Source organism: Chiloscyllium plagiosum, unplaced genomic scaffold (genome assembly GCF_037043375.1).
Source record: "Chiloscyllium plagiosum isolate Xiang-an unplaced genomic scaffold, Cpla_swu_hap1 HiC_scaffold_22, whole genome shotgun sequence".
NCBI lineage: Eukaryota > Metazoa > Chordata > Chondrichthyes > Orectolobiformes > Hemiscylliidae > Chiloscyllium > Chiloscyllium plagiosum.
Window position 1 is genome coordinate 35,444,480 of NW_028270160.1, and position 26,790 is coordinate 35,471,269.

At 38.2% G+C, this 26,790-nt stretch overlaps 1 protein-coding gene across 1 annotated transcript in view; it reads left to right on the plus strand.

The window, feature by feature from the left end:
* The window catches only part of dock1 (dedicator of cytokinesis 1), a 592,086-nt gene that overhangs the window by 466,485 nt on the left and 98,811 nt on the right, over window positions 1-26,790 (plus strand). Inside the window, exons 34-38 of the mRNA XM_087998957.1 lie at window positions 3,298-3,383; window positions 4,032-4,188; window positions 9,526-9,566; window positions 11,857-11,947; window positions 23,699-23,818. Coding sequence (XP_087855083.1) covers window positions 3,298-3,383; window positions 4,032-4,188; window positions 9,526-9,566; window positions 11,857-11,947; window positions 23,699-23,818 — 495 coding nt within the window. The remainder of the gene's footprint in view (window positions 1-3,297; window positions 3,384-4,031; window positions 4,189-9,525; window positions 9,567-11,856; window positions 11,948-23,698; window positions 23,819-26,790) is intronic.

The window sequence follows — 26,790 nt, forward strand, 5'->3', positions numbered from 1 at the left end:
ACAAAAAAAAAGATTTGTTTTGATGCCTGAAAGGTGAGTATTAAGCGTACAAGGATACATTGTCCTTAAACTGTCTCAACAATTGCCTTAATTTTAATTTGGCCTGTTTTGGCTTATTATTTACATTTAATAACCATTAAATAGACAGCTATATATTGAAACAACAGCAAAAAGGAGCAATAAACTGAATTTTCAAAATGTTAGTAAACAGCAGATATTGCACTGTTGTGTTGTAGTGCATTGTAGCTTGGGCTAGTAGTGACAAATTTGAATGAGCTCAGAAAAAAATAGCAGACTTCGGGGAGAAGAGAAAAAACACAGTTGAGTACCTGAGAAATAGAAGAATTATTAGAAATATGTCTGACTTTTAAGTGCAAAAGACAGGTGACTAATTTACAATCAAATGTGACCCTCGCTTTAATGACTGACCTGCTGTATCTTCTGCCATTTATTAAATTCAGATTACCGTTATGTGTTTTATTCTTTTTATTAGTGCAAAGAGCATCGGCAAGAAAAAATGACTAACCAGTTAGTAAGCAGAAACTGGAGCAAACGCCAAGACAATGCATATCTTATGCTTGATTAGCTGCATGAAATGTTCCTGATATACTTTACTGGATATAATATTTGTGCAAAAGCAAAAGGCTGTAGATGCTGGAAATTTGAAATAAATTAAGATGATTGATATGTGCAGGTTTGGGTATATCTGTGGAGAAAGAACTAACATTTCAAATCATAACCTTTTATCAGAACATATTTTGTGGGGGTTTTTTATGGTACAGAATCATCAATGTGTAAATCACTTCATCTGTTTTTATGCAAGCATAAGGATACTTAAGGTTTCTCCAGAGGCTTAAATAACATGAGCTGTCTCACAGCGCCAGAGACCCGGGTTCAATTCCCGCCTCAGGTGACTGAGTGTGTGGAGTTTGCACATTCTCCCGTGTCTGCGTGGGTTTCCTCTGGGTGCACCGGTTTCCTCCCACAGTCCAGAAATGTGCAGGTTAGGTGAATTGGCCATGCTAAATTGCCCGTAGTATTAGGTGAAGGGGTAAATGTAGGGGAATGGGTCTGGGTGGGTTTCGCTTCGGCGGGTCGGTGTGGACTTGTTGGGCCGAAGGGTCTGTTTCCACACTGTAAGTAATCTAATCTAATCTAATCTAATCTAATCTAATCTAAACATGCCATTATCCATTAAGTATAAGGAATTGCATTGATATGATATTATGTTCTAGGTCTTCCAGTCCTGGGTATTTGAGGATCAGGTGCATGACCCAAGATACACATCCCATGGAAATCTTGAATCATTGACTCTGTGGGAATTGTCCAGCTCATTTGAAATGTTCTCCAGTCCCTTCAAAACTGGTCTTCAATTCTGGATTAGCGGTCAGACTCACTTACCTGCATATTTACTCATTAAGTATTAGAAAAATTGTAATCTAACATCTGGGTAACTATGTAACTTGCCATCATGACTAAACTCTCTGGCACCCACATTTACTTAGCTGATCTGACAGCTCCGCCTAACCTGACTACCAGCAGCTGCCCTGCCTACTTGCCACGCAATCCACTTAACTACTTAATTACTGATATATTCGCCTGATCACACACCCATTCACACAGTAATTCTCTAACACACTGAAAAACTCATTTAAATATCCCAAATCTTTTCAGTGTGTCAGTAAACACTTATCAAAATGCAGCAGCTAGAGCCATAAAAATAGAGTGTGGTTTGTTTTCCCCTGGCATTTCAGTGCTATCTGGAAGCAATCCAGTTTAAGGTACACCCAGTATTTCTGAAAAAGCCAGACTTGAAAGACCAGAAATTCAGACCAATTGTGGCATAGAATATAGGAATGAAGTGGCAATCAGATGCTGATTGGCACTCCTTGAAAGATTTCGGCCTATAATTCAAAATAGATTCTAGAATGCTTTGATGCTTGAATGAGATTTACATAAACTCTGGACAAGTGGTATTGTGTATGAAAATTGCATTCTTAATAAATATTAAAGCATTGATGGCTCCATTTATGAATATTTATGATGTTTGTATTGTATAGTCATAATTGTGTAATGAGAATGCAAATCTTTTAATAATATAACTTATCATCCTAGAAAATGAAGAGTTTTCTTGAAAAGTCTAGTAGGAATGTATAGGTTGTACCACAATGGGAAGCAATTCATCTCATAGGATATGTGCTAGTTTTTGAAGGAACTATCCAATTTGATTCTACAGCTCATTTCTTTTCCCCTTATAATCACATACCTTTCAAGAACACGTCTAATTGTTTAGTTAATTAATAACCAATATTTCAGCAGGAAAGGGAGAAGTTTGTAAAATTGATGTTCTTTATCATGTAGTTATTAATGTGAGATAAAATGTCTTTTGGTAGTTGTTAATCTGATATAGAAGTCGAACAATAATTGCTTGCAAGTTAAATATATCCCTAAAGTAGGGATCTCTATTTGGGAAGCAAAATAGAATAAAGATCACCATCAAGCATATACATGGTGCAGATGAGCATCCTGTTAAAAACTCCGAAATAATTTTCACCATGAGGTTAATAACCATTACAGGTTGTACAAGCTCTGCACAAGTTATTTTTATAGTATAGCTCTTGTCTCCTGCTTGTGTCTCAAGCAAATTGTAAGGTGAATGAAACTATTCTGGAGACAGATTATCAGAAATAGATTTTGATAATCAGATATTAATCCATTCTGATGTTCTCAGGAGTAAGAAGCACAGTTGAGCAAATTTCTATTAGAACTCATTTGAGAGACAGTGGAGTAGATGAATAGTAATTCTCGCAAAATATTTCCTTTTATCTGCATTTTCTTCGGTTTTGCAATTTTTTAGTGTCAAAAATTTACATTTTTATGTCTTCCTTATTCAAAATAAGTTGAAAGACTCCATTCATATTGTTATTTCAAAGTTTTTAACCAAGGTAAACTTTGTTAATATTGTCTATATGCATTCATACAGAATAAACATTACTTTATGTAAGCAAGATGAGTAAACCATTCTTCAAATACCTAACAACTGTTTATGCTGCAGCAAACAAAGTTTTGCTCTATATTCCTGCAACTGTCTGCAAATGCACTACAACTGACAATGGATCGTTTTGAAATTTGTTGTTCTTAAGGTCAATGAAACAAGCTAGAAACAATTAGTTATTTTATGTATCTTTCTCAGTACGTAAGTCATAGAAACTTTATTAATAAATGAAGATGAAGCATTTCCTTTGAACTGGAAGCATGCTGTTTTGCTGATTATTTATGCTCCCTATTTAATTATAGTTTGAAAATGAAATCATAACCAAGCTCGATCATGAAGTGGAAGGAGGCAGAGGGGATGAGCAGTACAAAGTGCTATTCGAAAAGATGTAAGTGTCAATTATTGTGAATAATTATCCTGTATCAGAAATAAATAGCATAACAGTGGGCGGCATGGTGGCACAGTGGTTAGCACTGCTGCCTCACAGCGCCGGAGACCCGGGTTCAATTCCCGCCTCAGGCGACTGACTGTGTGGAGTTTGCACGTTCTCCCCGTGTCTGCGTGGGTTTCCTCTGGGTGCTCCGGTTTCCTCCCACAGTCCAAAGATGTGCAGGTCAGGTGAATTGGCCATGCTGAATTGCCCGTAGTGTTAAGTAAGGGGTAAATGTAGGGGAGAAAATGAGGTCTGCAGATGCTGGAGATCAAAGTTGAAACTTTATTGCTGGAACAGCACAGCAGGTCAGGCAGCATCCAGGGAACAGGAGATTCGACGTTTCGGGCACAGGCCCTTCTTCAGGAATGTAGGGGTATGGGTGGGTTGCGCTTCGGCGGGTCGGTGTGGACTTGTTGGGCCGAAGGGCCTGTTTCCACACTGTAATGTAATGTAATCTAATCTAAACAATAATACTGCAGGACAACAGATTTTGCTATAATGGAAATATGTGAAGAACACATAGCATTCAAATACTTTAAATTTGACTTCAATTATTCTTTTCCCTGTGTATGAAATTAATGTGCTATTTATCATTTTATCCAGCCTTCTGGAACACTGTAGAAAACACAAGTATCTGGCTAAGACTGGTGAAAACTTTGTCATGCTGGTTGTCAGGCTTATGGAGAGGCTTTTGGACTACAGAACAATTATGCATGATGAAAATAAAGAAAACCGTATGAGTTGTACAGTTAATGTACTGGTAAGTACTAATTGAATGTTTTAATGATGATGATCAACTTCAGGAAAGTGCAGTTTACGCAATTGTATCAGTATTTTCCACTTATCATCCCAAACTGTTTTTGCCAGTCAAAGAGCAAGAATACCGGTTGAATGGCAGATGCCTACAGTGATCAGATTTAATCTCTTTTATAAAAATGGCAAGAGTCAGAATGTTCAGCATTTGATATTCTGTATGGAAATTCAGTGATTGCATTGCCTCATGGTACTTAAAGTTGTTAATTTTGAAACCTAATCTCTAACTCAATTCCATTACAGCTCCTGTTGGGATTATTGAATTTACTCACTATGTTCATCTGAGTACCAATTCCCATAGTTATTTCTTAAATGTATCTGAGATCATATTTGTCCTATTTTAGTGTGCATGTTGCAGTCAGCCCTAATTGATGAATTTGATTCAAATGGTCTTTAACAAGAATATAAAGTAATTCAATTGCAACAAATTTTTTAAAAATACATATTTTGAGGAGAAAATGTGTAGGTTATTGTATTTTACGGTATAATTCAATATCAATAATAATGTTAATTATTTAAAGTTGCATCTTTTACAAATATATATACAAACATTACACATATTATATACATTCAGTTTATAATGATTGCCTCTCCTTTTAAATGAAAAGAAATACAGACTCAGTCTGTCCAATGCTTAGTCATAAAATAATCCTTTCATCCCCAGAATTAGGAGAGCAAACAATCTCTGAACTGTAACAAGACTAAATGTGCACAGTTTTCCAGACGTGGTCACATCAATGCCCTGCTTTTGTACAAAAAAGATTTTGTGGTCACCTTTATTAATGAAAATTTTATTGAACAGCATTTTGTGGTAGAGGGTCTTATTTTCAAAAAGTTGTAATAAATGGGAAATAATTATATGAAAGGGGAAGAAAGGCTGCTTTATCACTTGAAGATTTGAGAGATTGTCACAAAAAAGATGAAGTGTCAAAATTAAATGTTAAACCAGTATTGACGGTTTATCAAAATGAAGACTAGAAAAGGCCTCAGACAGGAACATCTACATTGTGATCCCAGAAAAAAATCCACAGTGAGTACCTGATTTTTTTCTTTAATCTCAAGCAGCACCTAGAAACAACACAAGACAGAATTCTGAGATGAGAGAACTGTCAACATGTGTTCGAATCACTCAACAAGCATTGTCAACAAACACTTTTACTTTACTATGATCTAAGACAGAAGGCAGTTCTGGAAGTTGATGCATCCCAGAACAGGCTAGGAACATACAATATGCAAGGTGGCATCTGCATCCAATAGTCTGTCTCAAATCACAATCACAATTTCTCCAACGCAGAGCATGAAATACTTGCTCTAATGTCTGATATCGCAGGATTCCATACGTACCTGTTCAGTAAACAATTCAGAGGGGAAATCAGTCACAAGCCATCAGAAATTATTTGTTGTAACCAGTGACAAGTGTTCTACCTAAACTACAATGACTTCTGCTAAACGTACTCAGATATGCGTTTGAAATCTGTCACAAAATTGGTACCGAAATGACTACACCTCTGGACATGATAATGTTTCCAACAATGTGGAAGGCTAGTTAAGATAACCTTCCAAACCATAAATTGTTCAAATTCTGAAAGATGCAGGGCAAACATCATAAAATAGTTGGGTTGGAACATGTTAAAATTAATAAGGATCACATGTTTTAGCAGGCATTATGAGATGTATTCCAGACTTTTGTGGGAGGCAAGGGAGGAGATTACTGAGTCCCTGGTGAAGATATTTAATACTTTGCTGGACATAACTAAGGTACCAGATTACTGGAGGATAGCTAATGTGGTTCCTATATTCAAGAAGGACAGCACGGCCAGACCAGGTAATTACAGACCAGTTAGTCTGGCATCATGGTAGGGAAATTCTTGGAAAATAATGAGAGACAGAATTAATCAACACTTGGAAATGCAGGGATTGAACAGAGATAGTCAGCACATATTTGTTAGAGGGAGTTTCTGTCTGACTAATTTAATTAAGTATTTTGAAAAGGTGACTTAATTTATAGATGAGGGTAGTGCAGTCGATTTTGTTTACATGGACTTTAGTAAGACTTTTGACAAGATCCAATACGGAAGGATCATCCAAAAGGATCTAAGGCAAGTTGGCCAACTCAATTTAAAATTGGGGTGCAAATACAAAGCGCAAAGTGATGGTGGAGGGTTATTTTTGTGATTGGAAGCTTATGGTCAGCATTGTACCACAGCAATGAATGTTGGGACCCTTGCTGTTTGTTATGTACATTAATAACTTGGATTTGAATGTAGAAGGTATAATTAATAAGTTTAAAGATTATATGAAAATTGACAGTGGTGTTGATAGTGAGGAGAATGGTTGCAGGCTTCAGTTTGATATTGATCAGCTGGTAAATTTGACAGGGCAGATGGAATTTAATCCTGGTAAATGTGAGGTGATGCATTTTGGGAGTTATAATAAGGGAAGGATATACACAGTGAATGGCAGATCCCTAGAGAGTACGGACGAACAAAGGGACTTTAGTGTACAGAATTCCTGAAGGTGCTAGCACAGGTAGACAGATTGGTGAAAAACCAAATGGAATGCTTGCCTTCACTAGCTGGGGTATAGAATATAAGAGCAAGGAAGTCTTGTTACAATTTTATAAAACATTGGTTGAACCTCAGATGGAGTAAATGTGCAGTTCTGTTTGCTACATTATCAGAAGGATATGATTGGACTGGAGAGGGTGCAAAGGAGATTTACCAGGCTGTTGCCTGGGATGAAAAGACTCAGTTATGAGGAAAAACTGGCTAGGATGGGTTTGTTTTCCTTGGAGCAGAAAAGGTTATAGGGGCATCTGATTAAGGTGTACAAAATTGTGAGAGGCCAAGACAGGGTAGATCATAAGAATCTTTTCCCCATGGCAGACATGTCTAAGACCAGAAGGCACAAGCTTTAGGTGAGGAATAAGTGCTTTAGAGGAAATCTGAGAAAATACTTTCTCTCACACAAGATGGTCAAAGCATGAAGCCTGAGAGTTTGATGGAGATGAGCAAAATTCAAGAAGCCTTTGGATGAGCACTTGAAATTACAGGGCATAGTAGACTGTGAATCAAATGCAGGTATATGAGATTAGTGTAGTAGAGTGTTTATTGGTCAGCACAGGCATGGTGGGCCAAAGGGCCTGTTTCTCTATTGTATGACTCTGTGACTCTAATATTACATCAGTTGAAATGCATGTAGGAAACAAGCCCACCCTTCTATTTGAGTTTAAATTAGTCTTTAAAACATCATATTGTTGAATAATTTCTTGTCCAAGCTGAAAAATTAGTAACTGCATATATTTTGGAAATACAAGAGTTAAACCATAAGTAGCTGGTTAGATAGTTTTCTGTGCCATTGACTTTAATTAATATAACTACAGAGGAACCTCGATTATCCAAACGAGATGGGTGGGTACTGTTTCGTTCGGATAATTGATTATTCAGATAATCGATTTTACCTTAAACAAGGGAAGCCATACTGATCTAACACTGTGCTCTACCAAAGAATTTGTTTAAATCTATTATTTTAATCAGTCTGCTATTTAAACAAACGAATCTTTACATTCTGCAAATTTCAGGTTACACTGAGAAGGTCGAAACCCTTACCATCACATAAGTACTGTATATGAAATCCCAGCACTAAACAACATCTCAGTTTTCGGGAACTCACTGTTGCGATAGAAAGACAGGACCACTGTCTCATGCATACTTCTCAGCCATTCTATTCATGAACGCCCAGTAAAGTGATGGGAATACTGTAAAACACTTAACTTTTGCAAAGGGCTGTGTAACTAACCCCTACCTAAAAAATATCCAGTCACTAATGCTTGAGGTGCTTGTGTTTCTTTGTTTTTGCCAGCGTTTTTACATGTTCTTCAGTACAGGTAAATCGATTGCACTTACCTCTTTGATGTAACGGTTTTGCGGGACCTTAATATCTTCTTCGGATAATCCAAAATTCGGATAATTGATATTCGGATAATCGAGGTTCCTCTGTAAACAGTTCAACAAAGATATATCATTTAGTGCCGCTGAATGCTTATATATTCTAGAGAAAGATGCTTTGAGATCTGGGCAGCAATCTGACAGGGCTGTAGATAATTTTGAAAATATTGCATTTGTCAATTAGGAATAGGAATAAACATTCAAACCTGAAGTCAGCGAAATCATCATGACCAATCAATATTCTAATTGCCCACCTTGGCATCATATGTTATCACAGCCAGCAAAAATCTGTTGTCTCAAATTTTAAATGGTTGAGTGAGTTGGCATCTACTATTGTGGGAGAAGGTTTCAGACCTCTACCATGTGAAAATTATTTCCTAATTTCTTTTCTCAGTAGTCTGGCCCTGAGACTGCATTTTATTCTTTTGTGCCAATTGATCTTCCAAAAATTTGAGATTCAGTTTCGGTAGCCAACTGGAAGACAAGAGCTTGCATTCCTAATGTTACACATCACTGCAGATAGTTTGCTTCAATTTTTTTCCAATTTCACTAGCTTCCTTCACAAATCAAATTAAATTAAAATAATTGGAATATGCTACTTGCCATGTCTTTTGTGTTATGGTGAACTTAATTGGCAGTTGGAGACTAGTAATCTATGTTTTCACTTGAGCACGCACCCTTTAAGATTCTGTGAACTCTCTCTCATCTGTACTGCAAGTAGAGTTTAAACAACTGCCTGTTCACATAATTAATAAAATACATCAATATTATACTAACCAAAGTATTATAATGGGTACATAAGAGACTCATAATGTGGAATACTTATTTTCTTTGAAAATCTGTATAGGAAAGCCAGACCATTTTGAACAAGGAAATAAAGATGATATGCTTCGATTCAGGAACCATAAATGGGCTTACAACAGTATATAGCAATGGAAATCAATCTGAGAGTTCACTTGTATTTTGGAGAGAATAAGAATAGTGAGGGAGCAATTGCAACTTGAAATTTCTATGCTCATGGTTTGGTTATGCTGATCTGCTACCCTGATGGATTATCAATAAGCCAGTTTGAAAATCCAAGCTCTTTGTGGAACAGGTATTCAGTTGGATTCTACGAACAAAAGAAATGCATTTGAGCCCATCTTTTAAACTTGGATCCAAGTCAACAACAAGGCAGTCAAATTGTTTGAAGTTCCAGCATGTTGCTGTTCTGCCTGTGAAGCAGAACGTATTGAATTTTTAAGCTATTGTCTTTAAGCAAAAATTATTCTGTCTACTTTAAAATGTTGATTATTAAAAAATAACTATATTGCAATATTTTCTGATTTATATTTCAGAACTTCTACAAAGAAATTGAGAGAGAAGAAATGTACATCCGGTATGCAAAACAAAACGCTTAAATTGAATTGAATTTATTTTCACGTGTACGGAGGCACAGTGAAAACTTTGTCTTGCAAGCAATACAGGCAGATCACACAGTTAGATAGCATAGATAAGTAGACAATAGGTAAACAGCGGCAAAACAAAAACACAGGTACAAGCGAATGCTGAGAGTTTGTGAGCCCATTCGTTTTTCTAAAAACAGTAGGGTTGAAAATGTTTGAAAACTCGTTGGTGCGTGTGTTCAGGCATCTGTACCTTCTCCCTGATGGTAGAGGTTGTAGAAAAGCATTGCCATGGTGGGATGCATCTTTGAGAATGCTGGAGGCCTTTCCTTGACAGCAGGGCTGGTAGATGAATTTTTTAGATGGGAGGTTGGCTTTTGTGACTGTCCAGACGAGCTCATCACTCTCTGTAACTGTCTGCGATCTGGAATGGTACAGTTGCCATACCAGATAGTGATACATCCAGACAGAATGCTCTCGATGGTGCACCTATAACAGTTGGCAAGGGTATTTGCCGTCATGTCAAATTTTCTCAGCTGCCTGAGGAAGAAAGACGTTGTTGGGCCTTTGTAACCAGTGCGTCCACATGAAAAGTCCAAGAAAGTTTGTTGTTAATGACCACTCCCAGGAGCTTGACACTTTCCATTTGTTCCACCTTTGTGCTGTTAGTGTGTAGGGGGGCATGAGTAACATCCCATCAAAAGTGAATAATGAGTTCCTTGGCTTTACTGGCATTGAGAGCACCATTTTCCCAGATCTTCCATGTCCCGTCTGTACTCTGTTTCGTTGCCATCTGAGATTTGATCAACTATGGTGATGTCATCAGCAAACTTGTAAATGGCATTAGTCTAGTATTTGGCGACACAGTCATGGGTATACAGTGAGTACAGTAGGGGACTGAGTATGCACCCCTGGGGAACTCCAGTGTTGAGTGCTAGTGAGGATGAAATATTGTCCCCAATCTTCACTGATTGGGGCCTGTGGGTCAGGAAACTGAGGATCCAGTTGCAGAGAGTGGGACTTAGTCCGAGATCAATAAGTTTAGTAATCAGTCTCAAGGAGATAATAGTGTTGAAGCCGAACTGTAGTCAATGAATAGGATTCTTATGTAGATGTTCTTGGTGTCATGATGTTCTAGGGAGAAGTGAAGGGCAAGTAATGTGACATCTGATGTGGATCTGTTGGTCTGATAGGCAAATTGGAGTGGCTCAAGATTAGTGGAGAGGCTGGAGTTGATTAATGCAATGACCAGCCTTTGAAAGCACTTCATGGCCACTAAAGTTAGGGCCACTGGGCGGTAATTTTTGAGACATACTGCATGAGCCTTCTTAGGCACAGGGATGATGCTGGCCCTCTTGAAACAGGCAGGGACATTGACAGCACCGTTAAAGTTGAACTTGTTGCAAATGATTCATTTCCAACAGATGAGAAATAAGAGGCATCTGGATTTGGTTGGGGTCCAACTGATGAGCTGAATGGAATCTCTCAAATAGTGTCCACAGTTTGCCTTATTTAATGTAAATAAGGCCCAAGGTCAAATTTAAATTGGGACTTAAACCTGTGGGAACCAGCACACAAAGCAATTGCTTCTTTGACCTGTTGCCCATTTTCGTCAAAGTCCAATTTTTCACCTTTCATTCAGTAACAATATCTACTGCACTCTGAGGTGATTTCCTGCCAATCATAGAACAATGCAGAGTAGCCAAGAATAAAAACCAATGAGAGTTTTAACTTGCAAGAAAAAACTACACTACAACATTTTCTTTCATGTATAGCTAGCTCTAAGCATCATATTTGCACAGTGCTGTGGAGGTTTATTACATGCCAGTAAGATATATCCACACAAGTTCCTACTGCTCGACAACATAATGCATTTTTTTAAACCGATCTTTCTCATTTTCCCTTTTATATCCTATCCTGAACATTTTGACTTCTTGATGGGATGTAGTTCCATAAATGCTAAACATTGTGCCATACATGATTCAGTTGTTGCTAATCATTTCTGTCTCTGGGATATACTGATTGTTGTCAGAAGGTCTTGTTTGAACTTGGGCTACTTGACACTTACACATCATTTCAGTAGAGGTTTCAGAATAATGAAAAGTCTAAAACCCAGAGTCACCATATCAATTAAACAAGCCATAATGTGGTACTAACAATGTAGATTTGTTCAAACTCAAGAGTAGTCTTTTTTTTTAATCTGTGATGTAAGGATTTTCTTAAGAACATTCTCAGTATTTCATATTCAATTTCTGTCCAAAAATGATAATGTTGTTTCCTTAGGTATTTATATAAGCTGTGTGACCTGCACAAAGAATGTGATAACTACACTGAAGCTGCTTACACATTGCTGCTTAATGCAAAGCTTCTTAAGGTAACATTTTAACTTAAAGTGTCAAATTATTTTCTAAGCTTCTACAAGCTGTTGTCATTATGATAATACTTTCATTGAAATCATGAAACTGAATGAACATTCTAATGGATCCAGTATTTAAACATTCTACTTTGCTATTCTCATTGTTGTTAGTAAAATAGTAATGTGGCCTCACATTCCAAATTCCAAATATATTGATTGTCAGTTTGCCAAATGCTACATTGTATTTTAAACATAGCACTTTTTTGAAAATATGAAGATTGCTGCGTACAGGCCTATGCCCTTTTCCCCATAATGGAATAAGATAGAATTTAATCCAGGTCATTGTGCCCAATATTGCCTCTGTTGGGGAAAGCATGTCTTTTTCAGCACCTTAAGGCTACCATCAGGCCTTTCCAGGAGTGGAAATCCCATCCCCTGAATGCTACTAACCAGACAGAGGCCTGGAGCTTTCCATCGCAGGTAGCACCAACAGGAGCAGTGACAGCTATCAACAATGCAACTAACAGAGGTCCAGGATCAAAGCTCAAAGATGAGTGAAGGAATGATGCTGATCACAGGGTGGAGCTCCTTAGAGGGTGGGACACAGGACTGTTCCTAAAGCCAAGTGAGTGCCTTTGAACACAGGACTACCCCGGGAACCGAATAGCGAAACTCCAGCAGATTTGTGTTACAGACAACATTGAGAGATGGTCTGCACTCCATTATTCTCTTTGCTTTTTGTTTGTCAAGAGTCATTTAATTATTCACTCATGTGATGTGGGTGTCGCTGGCCAGTCCAGCATTTATTGCTCATCCGTAGCTGCCTTTGAGAAAGATGGTGGTGAGCCGCCTTCTTGAACTGCTGCAGTTCATGTGCAGTAGATAGATCTACAGTGAGAAAACCGTACTGAAATTCCCAAAACCTTATTTTGGCAAAGTTGGTTTAAAAATGAACCTCAGAAAACTCCCTTCAAGTTAAACCAGGAATATTGTTTATTCACACATTCAAACCCAGAGTAACCATTCCGATTTCACACAGATTAAAACACACAAGAAAGATAGAAGACACAACGGTGCTTTACACCTTTGAATATTCAAACAAAAAGGATAATTATCATGCTTTGTAAACGTCTGAGTTCAGTGATGGAATGAAGGCTGAGATTGACAGATTTTTTAATCTGTAAGGGACTCGAGGGTTGTGGGCAACCGGCAGTAAAGTGAAGTTGAGGATTATCTGATCAACCGTGCTCTCATTAAATAACAGAACAGACTCAATGAGCTGAATAACCTACTTCTGCTCATGTCTTATTGTCCGGATGGTTGAAGACAGGATTTGTGGAACTTCCTCAAAGTCAGAGATGATGCAGTTGAGGTGATAGTTACAGGCAGGAAACTAGTTTACTTTTCGGGCAAATGTAAGAATCTTTCTGAAAATGGGTCTCAAAAGATATTTAAACTATCAAACAGGCCTAGCTGTTAGCCTGAAATGTAATGTTTTCTTGGCTGGTGAAATCAGACTATCTTTTATAGTAGACTGATTCTAGAATTCAGAAATTCTTTAATTAAAGGTCTTCAAAATGCAAAGGGATAGCTCAGATGAAGCTGTCCAATGATGAGTCATTTTGGTTAATCACAAGTTTGTACCCTCTGGTGAGGATTCCATTGAGTCTTTTTGAATAGATTCTCAGCAGATCTGATACTACTAATAGAGAGAAAAGCAGAGTCCAATAAAAGTTCCAAAGAGTCATATTGGACTCAAAATGTTAACTTTGTTTCTGTTTCCAAAGATGCTGCCAGGCCTGCTGAATCTCTAGCACTTTCTGTTTATGTTTCACATCTGTGATATCTGCAGTGCTTTATTTTAATTTGAAATTTACTAGTGATGTCTCATACTTTAGTCTAGGCTGACTTATTAAAAATGACTGCTTGGTAAACTGATTCGAGATCCTGCGTTCATGAATAGTATCTTGAAAGGAATCAGCATTTCCAGAAGAGGAAAAAGAATAGTTATAATCAAAAAAGTACTTGACATTTTTAAAAACAATTTTACCAATGTAAAATCATGATTAGGCTGCTCCCTTTGTGAGGAGCAATGGGAAGGGAAGAGATCAAATGGGTTAGCACCTGCCTCCTTCCTGCCACTACAGAAATTAAACTCAGGGCAAGAAGGTCCATGTTCAACTTTTCTGTTCGGTCATGAATTTGAATTAATGACCCAAACCCGGGTGGGAAATTTGTCAGTTTGGTTGGAGACAGGGTCTCTTGATCTACAGTAATTTGTGCTAACTTGAAGTGCTTTAATTATGTAATTTCTGAACCCTTGAATCAGGTTCAATCTGTTCTGAGGAAGAGTAATTGAACTTGAAACATTAACTCTGCTTCTCACTTCACAGATGCTGGCAAATCTTCTAAATTTCTTTAGCACAGTGTTTTTTATTTCAAATGAACTTAATCCTAGCAATGCTTCATGTCTACCTACATACATTTGCCAGCCGAAATTGCTGGATATTATTTTTGTTCAGACCAGGGATTACACCTCTAACCAGTGTAGAGTCATAGAAATTTCAACAGAGAATGTTGGCATTTGGTTAATCCTGGAGATATCAATGCAGGTCTAACATCAGCTCCAATTCTAAACACTTTGCCAATGACAAGGGCAACACTGTGGTACTGCAGCCTCACAACACTAGGAACCTGGGTTCAATTCTAGCCTTGGGTGACTGACTGTTTGGAATTTGAACATTCTCTCCATGTCTCTCTGGATTTCCACTGGGTACTCCCGTTACCTCCCACAGTCTAAAGATGTGTTGGATTAACCATGTTAAATTGCCCTTTAGTGTCCAGGAATGTGCAGGCTAGGTGGATTAGCCACGGTAACTGCAGGGTTATGGAGATAGGCTGGGGGTCTGGGTCTGGATGGGTTGCTCTCCAGAAGATTGGTGCAGACGCAATGGTCAAGATAGCCTTTATTCTCATGTAGAGATTCTATGATTCTATCAATCTCACTAGTTGACTCACTTAAGTCCAATGCAATACACTAGCAAATTTATTTTTCAAGGTTTACCAGATTTAGGTGGGAGAGTGGTAACAATGCATTTTGGTATGCTCATTATTGTGAGATACTGGGAAATTGCCCCCTTTTTCACTGCAAGAAACTTGTGAACACAAAGGACCTCTCTTGTACCATACTAGCCAATTTTTAGGCATTTGAGAATTGTCATTTTCATGCCCGTTCATGGCCTGCATTTAATAACAAGTAGATTGAACTGCACGGTACAAAATCTAGATTGGAACCACTTAAAGCATTAAAGACTGTGGTTGGAATCTTCTCAGCTCCCGAAAGCCATGGGCAAAATAGTTGGGAAATTGAGTGAGATGTCCAGCAGGGACCTTCCTGATGTCAAAATTAAAAATTCACTTTTTCCAAACAGGTGTTGGATGGCTAGATGAGATTCTCGCTAGTGAGCAGTAAGATGCTTATTTGCAAGATTTATTGCTCGTTATTACTCTGATTACTAGCTAATCTCATCTCATGAATATGCAAATGTACATTTTCTCACCTGCTCGATAAAACTAGATATCCAAAATGCCCAACCTGAAAGCCAGAGTGGTTACCTGGTGACTTCTTGCTCTTCCAGGTTTCCATCTTGGACACCTTGACCAACACCTTAAGGTAGACTCCATGGGCTGCAGTGATAGACATACTACTTCCAAGGACCTTGGCATCTGACACATATCAGCCTCACTACATCATAAGGGCACGTCTTAACCCACTTAGAATATGCTCTGTAGTTCATTATGGAGGGCACAACCAACTCTGATTGCCATATTGCACAAGACTGCTTTGTACACAGGCATGGGCATCCATTTGATGACATGGACAACGGTGCATCTTAGGGCTTTTTGCGCTCTCTCTTGTCAATCATACACTTTGTGTCTACTTTGATGCTCAGGATATTCCTGCTTTATGTTGCCTTTTTCAAGACACTGTGACTCAGTAGCTAGCAATGCTGCCTTGAAGAGCCATGGATCCAGGTTAGATTCCACCGTCGGGCAACTGAATACATGAAGTTTGCACAGTCTCTCCATGTCTGCATGGGTTTCCTCCAACAGTCCAAAGATGTGCAGGTTAGGTAGGTTGGCCATTGCTAACTCACCCATAGTGTCCGGAGTTGTGTAGGTTATGTGGAATAGCCTGGGGAATGCAGGGTTACAGGGATAGAGTAGGAAGTTGGTCTGGGTGGAATGCTCTTTGGGAAGTAGGTGTGGTCTTGAGGGGCTGAATGGCCTACCACCCTGTAGAGATTCTATGAAAATACCTGATGAAGATGACGTTCAAATGCTTGGATTGGTCTGGGTGTGCCACATTGTCCATACATGCTATGCTCTGCACAACTGGAGTCAGCACAGAAGCAGGCTCTTTGATCAAACTCATCCATGCCGACCAGAAATTCTAAACTAATCTAGTCCCATTTGCCAGCACTTGGCCCATATCTCCCTTCACTCTTCCTATTCATGTAATCACTCAGATGCCTTTTAAATGTTGTAATTGTACCAGCCTCCACCACTTCCGCTAGCAGCTTATTCCATACACGCACCACCCTCTGTGTGAAAATGTTGCCCATTAAATCCCTATTAATTTTTTTTCCCTCTCATCCTAAACCTATGCCCTCTAGTTCTGGACTCCCCCACCCCAGGGAAACGATTTTGTCTATTTACACTATCCATGCCCTTCATGATTTTATAAACCTCGATAAGGTTCAGCTTCTGACGCTCCAGAGAAATTAGTCCTAGCCTATTCAGCCTCTCCCTTTGTTTTAAATTCACCAATCCTGGGAACATTCTTGTGTCATGAGTGAGTTTAAAAAAGTAACATTGTGGTTCTTTATTACCCTTAAATATCGATCACTTACCAGGCATAACTAGTGCTGAAGGTAAATGTTGGCAGTTTTCAAAAGTTTCTCATTTACAGAACTTGGCAAAATGTTTCAATATATTTGAGCAAATTCTTACAATCCAATGACCATTTTGAAAATACTATATGTGAGTGATAGATATATACATATATTGTAATGAATGATAATTTATTAATATTGCAATATAAGTTCAGAGGGGATTTTTTTAATACATCAACAATACAGAAAATCTTGATACCTAACACCTCCAGTCGATCTATAATTGTTGGAAAAAAACTATATTTAATCTGGTCACACCAGCATTGATCAGAATAAATTTGGATTGATGTTGTGAAATGCTTCTTGATTTTTAGTAGTTAATTGGGTTTGTGATTGTCTTTTGATCTAAGCCAAATCTATTAATATGTCTGCAGTCTCAGTTAGCTCATACTCATGCCCAATGCAAATACTGGAAAGAAATTTATGGTTATATTGTGCTGTATTTCTTTATTAAATTGAATTCTTGATTGTCAGCAAAGATTACAAATAATTCTAATATTTCACTTGTACTCATGTAGAATTTAGTTTACTCAGTTTCTGATTATGATTTGGAAAGTGTTATTTATATTTCACCACCACCTGCTCAGTAGCGATTAGAGTTGGGCAATAAATGCTGGACTAGCCAGTGATGCCCACAGCCCATTAATAAATGAAAATAGTTTCCAGTACCCAGGTAACAGTTTCTGGTATAAGCATTCTATTTTTGCTTTTCCCTTCTTTACATTCAATGGGAAAACATGTTTCTTTCAGCAGATCATACTCTAAATTGTATCCATAATGAAAATAACTGAGATTGAGAGATGTTGAATCCAGTGTCAGTTTAGATTAGAATTCCTACAGTGTGAAAACTGACCATTTGGCCCAACAAGTCCAGACCGACCCTCTGAAGAGTAACCCACCCAGACCTATTCTACTACATTTACCCCTGACTAATGCACCTAACACTGTGGGCAATTTAGCACGGCCAATTCACCTGACCTGCGCATCTTTAGATTGTGGGAGGAACCCACGCAGACACAGGGAGAATGTGCAAACTCAACACAATCGCCTGAGGCTGGAATCCAAATCAGGTTCCTGGCGCTGTGAGGCAGCAGTACTAACAACTGAGCCAACATCCTGCCCATTATTTATGATTCATAAAGCATGCGCATTTTGTTATTTTTATTGAATGCAATTATCCCGCAATCCAGTGTGTGGAGGCTAAATTGCTGTTCTTCTGCTCAGTGGATCTAAAAAATAGATATAACTCTGTTCCCATTGTATGTCAACCGAGTATTCAAAAATCTGCAACTTCCCAATTTGCCGAATCAGTTTGGAGAGAGGCTCAATATGACTTTCTGATCTAGTTCTGAAATGCCAACCTTGAGCCAAAGCAAGTGCAGTACAGGAATTATACTACTAGTAATTCTACATATTATTTAATCCTAGTCTTAGAAACAGTGTTTTGAGCATGCAAAAGACTTGTTTATATTGAAATAAGTCATAGCAGAATATATTAGTGCAACCATAATATTAAAATGGACTCCATCTGTCTTTAAACCTTCAAATATTTCAGACCTGAAATGAAATATGGTTAAATCTTGAAACCTTTTGCATCATAGTTCCTTTATAAAAGTGTTATTTGTGATTAGGTCCTATCTAATTCTAGCAAAATAGGGTGAAAGACTATCATTTGACTTTGCAGGAAATTTAGATTTCTTTCAAAGATGTTATCTTTCAATGAGTGCAAACTACTTCTCTGTAGAATGGTACTGAGGTTTTATGTGCATGATCTCCTGCATATGCTGATTACTCCACTGATCCAGACTTCACCTGATGAAAGGCAAAAGCGTTTATCAATTCTGATAACACATTGATCAGTTTCTTATCTTTCCTCTGTGCTTGCTGAGTGAATAAATTTTCCAGATTGAGTTAAAGTGCTTGTGCGTGATTATATTTTCTGCTTATTTGCCAGACAATTCATATTGTTGGCTTTATTGGGTGCTGCGCTCCACAAAAACAATATGTGGATGTAATCCCTCACTCTCCATTAAAACTTGTAAAAACTATGATGAAGTGCTTATTTTGTTTGTTTCTGTATAATCTGGAAAGATTGGATGTCTTCTGTTCTTTAATTAGGTATTCCTACAAATTTTCCATTTTTATTTTGCCACCATATCCTCTGTTTATCGTAAACCATTAGATGTATGGTTTATAAAGTTCTACTCCCATTTTTGCTCCTATACAATTCTTTAATTGGCTAAATGCATTAACTAGCAGTTTTCCTACATTGTATCACCATATACAAGAGCAGCATCCTAAAATTCTGCAGTATTTGTTTTTCAGTATCATGATTGGCCTATTGTATACTTCACTGCCAGTATCTGACATGAATAATGAATTAATGGCCATTTTATTACTTACCCCTCATATTTTTCTAATATCATAGCTGATAAACCCACATTCATATTGACTGTTAAAAGAAACAAGATACACCAGAACATTTTAAAATATTCTTTTATACTATATGAAGTTAAAAGTCAAACAGCTCGTATGCAGAAGATGATTTTGCACCAGAAGTGATTTGAATAGTTCATTAGCATTTAAAAAGAAGTGCACCCAGACTCTGGTTGATACATTACTTAGTTCAGCTCATAAAGCATGTGAGGAAGGAGCAATGAATTTTTTCATTTGCCTGATTCTACCTTGAAAACTCCCACAGTGAAGGGATATAGAATCCCTACAGTACAGAAAGTGGCCATTCGGTCCATCAAGTCTGCACCAACTCTCCGAAGAGCCACATTCCCTATCTCTATAACCCTGCATTTTCCATAGCTAAACCAGCAAGCCTGCACATTCCTTGACATTAAGGGGCAGTTTAACATGGCTGATTCTCCTAACCTGCACATCTTTGGACTATGGGAGGAAACCTGAGCACCTGACAGAAACCCATGAAGACATGGAAGAACGTGCAAACTCCACCCACACACTGAAATCTAAAGCAGGTCATAGTGTCGTAGAGATGTACAGCACAGAAACAGACCATTTGGTCCAACTCATCCATGCCAACCAGATATCCTAACCTAATGTAGTCCAGTTTTCCAGCACTTGGCCCAAATCCCTCTAAACCCTTCCTATTCATACACCCATCCAGATGCCTTTCAAATATAGCAATTGTACTAGCCTCCACTACTGCCCCGGCAGCTCATTCCATACACACCCAACTCTCTGCGTGAAAACATTGTCCCTTTTATATCTTTCCCCTCTTGCCCTAAACCTACGCTCTCTAGTTCTGGGTTCACCCACTCCAAGGCAAAGACCTTGTCTATTTATCCTATCCATGCCCCTCATGATTTTATAAACCTCTATAAGGTCACTCCTCAGCCCCCGAAGCTCCAGGGAAAACAGCCCCAGCATATTCAGACTCTCCCTATAGTTCAAATCCTCCAAACCTGGCAACATTCTTGTAAATGTTTTGTGAACCCTTGAAGGAAATCCTATTGATTTCCTTCAATAGGAAGGAGATCAGAATTGCACGCAATATTCCAAAAGTGGCCTAACCAACATCCTGTACAGCCGCAGCATGACCTCCCAACTCTTATACTCATTAACCTGACCAATAAAGAAAAGCAAACCAAATGTCGTCTTCACTATCCTATCTACCTGTGACTCTGCACTCAAGGAACTGTGAACCTGCACTCCAAGGTCTCTTTGTTCAGCAACATTCCCTAGGACCTTTCCATTAAGTGTATCAGTCCTGCTCTGATTTGCTTTTCCGAAATGCAGCACCACACATTTTTCTAAATTAAACTCGATCTGCCACTCCTACACCCATTGGCCCATCTGATGAAGATCCTGTTGGTATCTGAGATAACCTTCTTTGCTTTCCACTACACTTCCAATTTTGGTGTTATCAGCAAACTTATTAACTATACCTCGTATGTTCACATCTAAATCCTTGGTACTGTGTGGCAGTAATGTTAACCACTGGCTATTATTGGCTTTGTCTCCTAGTTGAAAGAACTGAAGGAACTGTACACCTAAGTCATAAGAAAATAATGCAACTACAGATTAAGTTTGAAAAATAAAATTAAAAGCCATTGGCAGTCGTTTAGTTTCTGATCTCTGGTAACCCCAAGGATGTTGACAGTAGAGGGTGTTCAATGATTGTATTGCTGTTGAATGTCATGGGTGATAGTTGAATTTTTTTTTTGGAGATGGTCATTGCCTGGCATTTTAGTGGTTTCAGTATTTCTTCCCAAGCTTCAGTCCAAGTTTGGATGTTGTTTGCGTCTTGCTACATTTGAACAGAGGTTGCTTCATTCTCTGAGGAATCACAAATAATGTAGAAAATTGTGCAATGATCAACAAACATACCCAATTCTGACCCTAATGGAGGGGTAGTCATTGATCAAGCACTTGAAGATAATTGAGCCTGGAACTCTACCTTGAGCAACTGTAAAGATGTCCTCGAGCTGAGATAACTGACCTCCAATAACCAGAATTATTTTCCTTTGTGTTAGATGTGATGCCGACGAATGCACGCTTGGTGAAATGAGGCTTGGATCTGAATGGCAGTCGCTGTCATCTCACCTCTGAAATTCTGTTTTTTTGTCCATGTTTCAGTCAATGTTGTAATTAGGTTATGAGCTTAGTGGCTCTTGCAGAACCCAAACTGAACAGCAGTGAACAAGTTATTGTGAAGCAAGTGCTGCTTGATAGCACAATTGTTCACACTCTCCATCACTTTACTGATGTTGGAGGGCAGTTATTGACGCTGTTGGATTTGTCCTGCTGTATGTATTTATAATGAAGTGGCAATTTTCCACTTTGTTGGAACAATGCCAGTGTTGCAGCTGTATCAGATCAGGTTGGCAAAGGGATGCAGCAAGGTTGGATGTATTCATTTTCAGTGCTGTTGTCAAAATGTTGTCAGGACCCATTGTCATTGCTTTTTTCTGGTTCTCGACATCACATAGAGTGAATCAAATTGACTGAAAACTGGCATCTATGATGCTGAGGGCAGCCAGTGGAGACCAAATGCTATTACGCATTCAGCACTTGTTGAAAATTGTAGCAAATGCTTCAGCATTATCATTTGATTTGATGTGTTGATTGCTCCAAAATTGAGAATGAGGATGTCTGTGGAGCCTCCACAATTAATTAATTCACAACTGGATATGGCAGAACTGGAGGACTTATATCTGATCTATTGGTTGTCCAATCATTTAGCTTGTCTACCACTTGCTACGTATGCTGTTTGACATGCAAGTAATCCTGTGTAAGAGAACCACTTCATTCGTGGGTATGTCAGGTTCTGCACTGGCATGTGTCCCTGCACTCATTATTGAACTAGTGTGATTGGGTCAAACTAGTAAATTCCGTCCATAACAGCATTGTGGGTGTACCTACTCCGAATGACAAGTTCAAGAATTTGTGATTTGGAGGTGCCAGTATCGGACTGGAGTGGACAAAGTTAATAATCACGCAACACCAGGTTATAGTCCAACACGTTTATTTGGATGTACTAGCTTTTCAAGTGCTCCTTTTTCATCAGGACCACCTGATGAAGAAGCAGCTTTTTGAAAGCTAGTACTTCCAAGTAAACCTGTTGGACTATAACCTGGTGTTATGTGATTTTTCTTTAACACAGTTCAAGAATGCAGTTTGCCTCACGGGCAGCTGGAGACAACAAATACATGTCAGCAGTTTTTGAGAAGATTTGTAGCTCAGGTTGATAATATAGATGTCAGTTAGCTCGCTGAGCTTGAAGTTTTGTTTTCAGACATTTCATCACCATACTAGGTAATAGTGAGCGTCTCTGTGAAGCACTGGTGGTATGTCCTGCCTCTCTCTTTATAGGTCTTGGTTTCTTAAGGTGGGTGATGTCATTTCTGGATCTTTTTTTCAAAGGAAAGTAGATAGGATCTAAATCGATGTGTTTATTGATGGAGTTCTGGTTAGAATGCCATGACTCTAAGAATTCTCATGTGTGTCTTTGTTTCGCCTGTCCAAGGATGTGTGTATTGTCCCAGTCAAAGTGGTGTCCTTCTTTGTCTGTATGTATAGAAACTAGTGATAGTGGGTCATGTCTTTTAGTGGCCAATTGGTGTTCACGTATCCTGATGGCAGGTTTCCTGCTAGTTTGTCCGCAAGTACATGATGGCCCACCAGCAATGCCCACATTCCTCGAATGAATGTAAAATGTACAGATACCAGGTTGCTTCAGAAGCACAAAAGACTAACCAAAGGAAATATCTCCTGAAAGTCAGCAGGATACAGGTTCTAATGGTACTGGCAGTCTGCATTTTGTGTTGCTCTGAGAATTTTAGTGTTGTGCCGATTTCAAGTTTTATTTAATCTTTATAATTGCATTGAGAAATTCGCAGAAGAATGAACTGTAGCTGCAAAGATGAAAAAGACAGTTTTATTCATTAAGTGCTTCACCGTCAGTTTGCTAGCTATTCACATTGGGCAATTAATAGGTTATATTTTCTCAACTTGCTATTGATGCAAAGTATTCACTCCATGGGGGTCAATATCTGTGATGGCCTCTTACACTAAATTGGAACTGTGTTATTGTTGGAGTATGAATCACGCTGCTTTTAGGAGTAGTTTTATCAAGTACCATTTGATCATTTAAGGGAAAAAAACAGGTCAATGGGAGATGGGGTTAATGTGAAACTGGTCTAGCAAAGGTACAAGGACGGTGCGCAATTTGCTCCCTTCTGTGCCATCAACATCAACTTGCAGTGATCTAGTTAATGTTAAGTTTAGAAATGTATATATTGATATATAAAATTAAAACATTTACTTATTCTTTATTCATTTTAAGTGGTCTGACCAGCCATGTGCAGCTCACCTAAATCAGAGAGATGGATATCAAGCACAGACCCAAGGCCAACTGAAAGAACAGCTTTACCAGGAAATCATCCATTACTTTGACAAAGGAAAGGTAATGCTGTATTAATAAAAGATGTTGTGACAAAAGGAATGTTTTCAGTTACAGCAGGCAACACCTTTTGAAAATGCTCTAAAAAGGCTACATAATTTACAGATTTAAACATAATACATAAAACAAAGTGTAACATACTGTTATAAACTGTCTGCATTAAGTAATCAGTAAATTCAAGTCTGTGCTAATTTCATATCTGTATGCAGTAATATTTTAGCGCTTCCAAACTCTTAGAACTCACTCTTTGATCTAAGCACAGCATTGTGCACCTTGTCGACTACTTCCTGTCAGACATTCTAGCACCTGCTATCAGAGTTGATTTCTGCTGACCCAAAAGGGGAATGTCACGATTTGAGTGCATCCATAGATTGAGAGTTTTATATGTGTAATAAGCTCTCTTGAGCTTATGACTCAGATTTAGTAATCTCTAAGCTATGCTTTTTTACATCTGCCTTTACAATGTGAGATTGCAATGTAGCCTCATTAAACATCTGTTAAGCTACTTTAATGTTTTGAAAACAGTAATATTGTGTTGGTCAAGATTCACAAAATTTCCAGTATTGAAGTGCGCATCCAAGTATTGAAAGCATTTTCCAGTCTAAAAAAACAAGGAAATTTACATCATAAAATGTTAGTAGTAGTAATCAAAAAGCTTGAGAAATTATGTCCCTACATCTGAGGGATATCCTTTTGTTGTATATCGCTTGAATAGAATTGCAAGACTGGCTAGTCAAGACTTCGAAGTGCTGATCTCCACGAGCAGACAAATATTTATGACTGCTGGGGCTCACAGGCCTTACTGGGGCAAGCAAACAATCAGAAAGATGCAGATGGGGGCAAAGGGGAGGTTGGTCTGGCTCAAAAATAATCTGAAGCAGTGAACGTAAATGATTTTGTAACTGGACAGAATAAGATTTTTGGCTATACAGCTTTTCAGCTATAATAAATTTGGAAATGAGTAAGCTAAGGGTTGCTGTTAAGATTGAATACCTTCAGAACAGAGGTGATGATCTGGGAATTGCAGTGAGAGAGAGAAAGACTCACTAAGATCCTTGTAGAGGGAGGAGGAGAACTTCTTCAAGGTTGACATCCTTGGAAGAGAGCTTAAAAATGTGTTGCTGGAAAAGCGCAGCCCTGTTCATTTGATGCTGCCTGACCTGCCCTGACTAGCTAGTAACATCCAAGAAGGAAGATACATTACTCAGAAAAGACTTCTACAAAGCAGATTTTGACCCAGCACCAGTATCCCACTTATACTGCAAGTATCTATGTCATGATGTTAACTTCAAAATGAGACTTAAAAATTAGTTGAGAACTAGATGTTTCCACATTCATCGTAATTGTGCCTTAACTGGTCTGTATTTAGTAAAGTTACAAGCCAAGATCTGCCAACTCAATCATTCCTCAGAACTCCCAGAATAATTTAAAACTATGCACTCAAAATTATCTGGATTTCCACTTTTATCCTGTCCTTCAACTCTGTGAAACAAAGCACGTCAGGGAAATCATTTCTAACATATTCCATGGGGGCACGGTAGCTCAATGGCTAGGACTGCTGCCCCACAATGTCAAGGACCCAGGTTTGCTTCTAGCCTTGGGTGATAGTCTGTGTGGAGTTTACACATTCTCCCCATGTCTGCGTGGGTTTCACCAGGTGCTCCAGTTTTCTCCCATAGTCCAAAGATGCAGGCTAGTAGATTGGCCATGATAAATTGACCCATAGTGCCTAAGGATAAGCAGGCTAGGTGGACCATTAGCCAGAGTAAACACAGGGTTGCATGAATAAAGTGGGAGTTGGGTCAGGTTGAGATGCTCTGCAGAGGGTTGATGCAGGACTTATGGGGCCGAAAGACCCCTTTCTATTTTGTAGGGAATCTGTAATTCAAATAAGCAATATGTTAACGTTTTGGTGCCTTTGTACCCGATACAACTGCATATTTCTGTTGCACAGAATTATTACAAGTGCTAAAGTGTAATATAATGTCATAATTAATGATATTTGTTAATTATGTTATTAAATGTATACTTTTCCTTCAATATGTTTTGAATAATACAGAATTGAATTTTAAAAATCCTTGTTCTTGGGACATTTAACAGGCTCTGCTTCCATGGAGCTAAATTATGCTAATTAAAATACTTACATTCTTCCCACGCAATTTTGAACTGGATCAGACTAGTTTCTTAACTGTCTCATTTGTTCAACTGCCAACGCCGACATAATCATAATCACACAATTTTTCATTGATTGTATAATAACATTAACAATTTAATATCTTAAAAGGTCACATTTTCTATTTTTATATGCACTTTACTATATAATTTTTAAAATTTTTATGTTGGATGTGAAGATAATAGCATGCTTGTTAATTGTATATTGACTTGATATATTTTAAATATTAGATTAAACCCTGAACTGCTTTACTGGTTTAAGAAGTTCCTTATGCGTAATGCTACGAAAAACAGGAATACTATAGCAAAAATGACTGACAGATTGTTCTTTTCTTAGTGGTGAAATTATGGTTTATTATAGATAGCAAGTTGTGTCATTTGATAAATCTTATTACTAATTGTTTTATTTACCACACTGTCTACTATCTCGTTCCCTTCAACTTCCCCAACTCTCTTGGTTAATCTGATATTCATCCTGTTTTTTACTTTCCTTTGGTTATTGACACTTTTCCTTCAGAGTTTCCATGATTCCCACCTTATGCCTTACCTAGTTATCAGTTCATCCTGTCACGTTTCTGCTTCTAATCAATACATGCTAGTACTCGTTTATGACTTCCCATCTCCCCACAAAGAGTTGCATTTTTTACAGAATCGAGATTACTCAGCTGACTTTCATAAGACCCGATTGTCCAACCCCTGTTTCTAAAGCATCCAGTTTTTGCCAGCAGTGTAAGGGAACGAAGCATGAATCTTCAAGGCAGGAAACCCAAATGCTGCAAATCCATTTACATTTGTGCTGATTT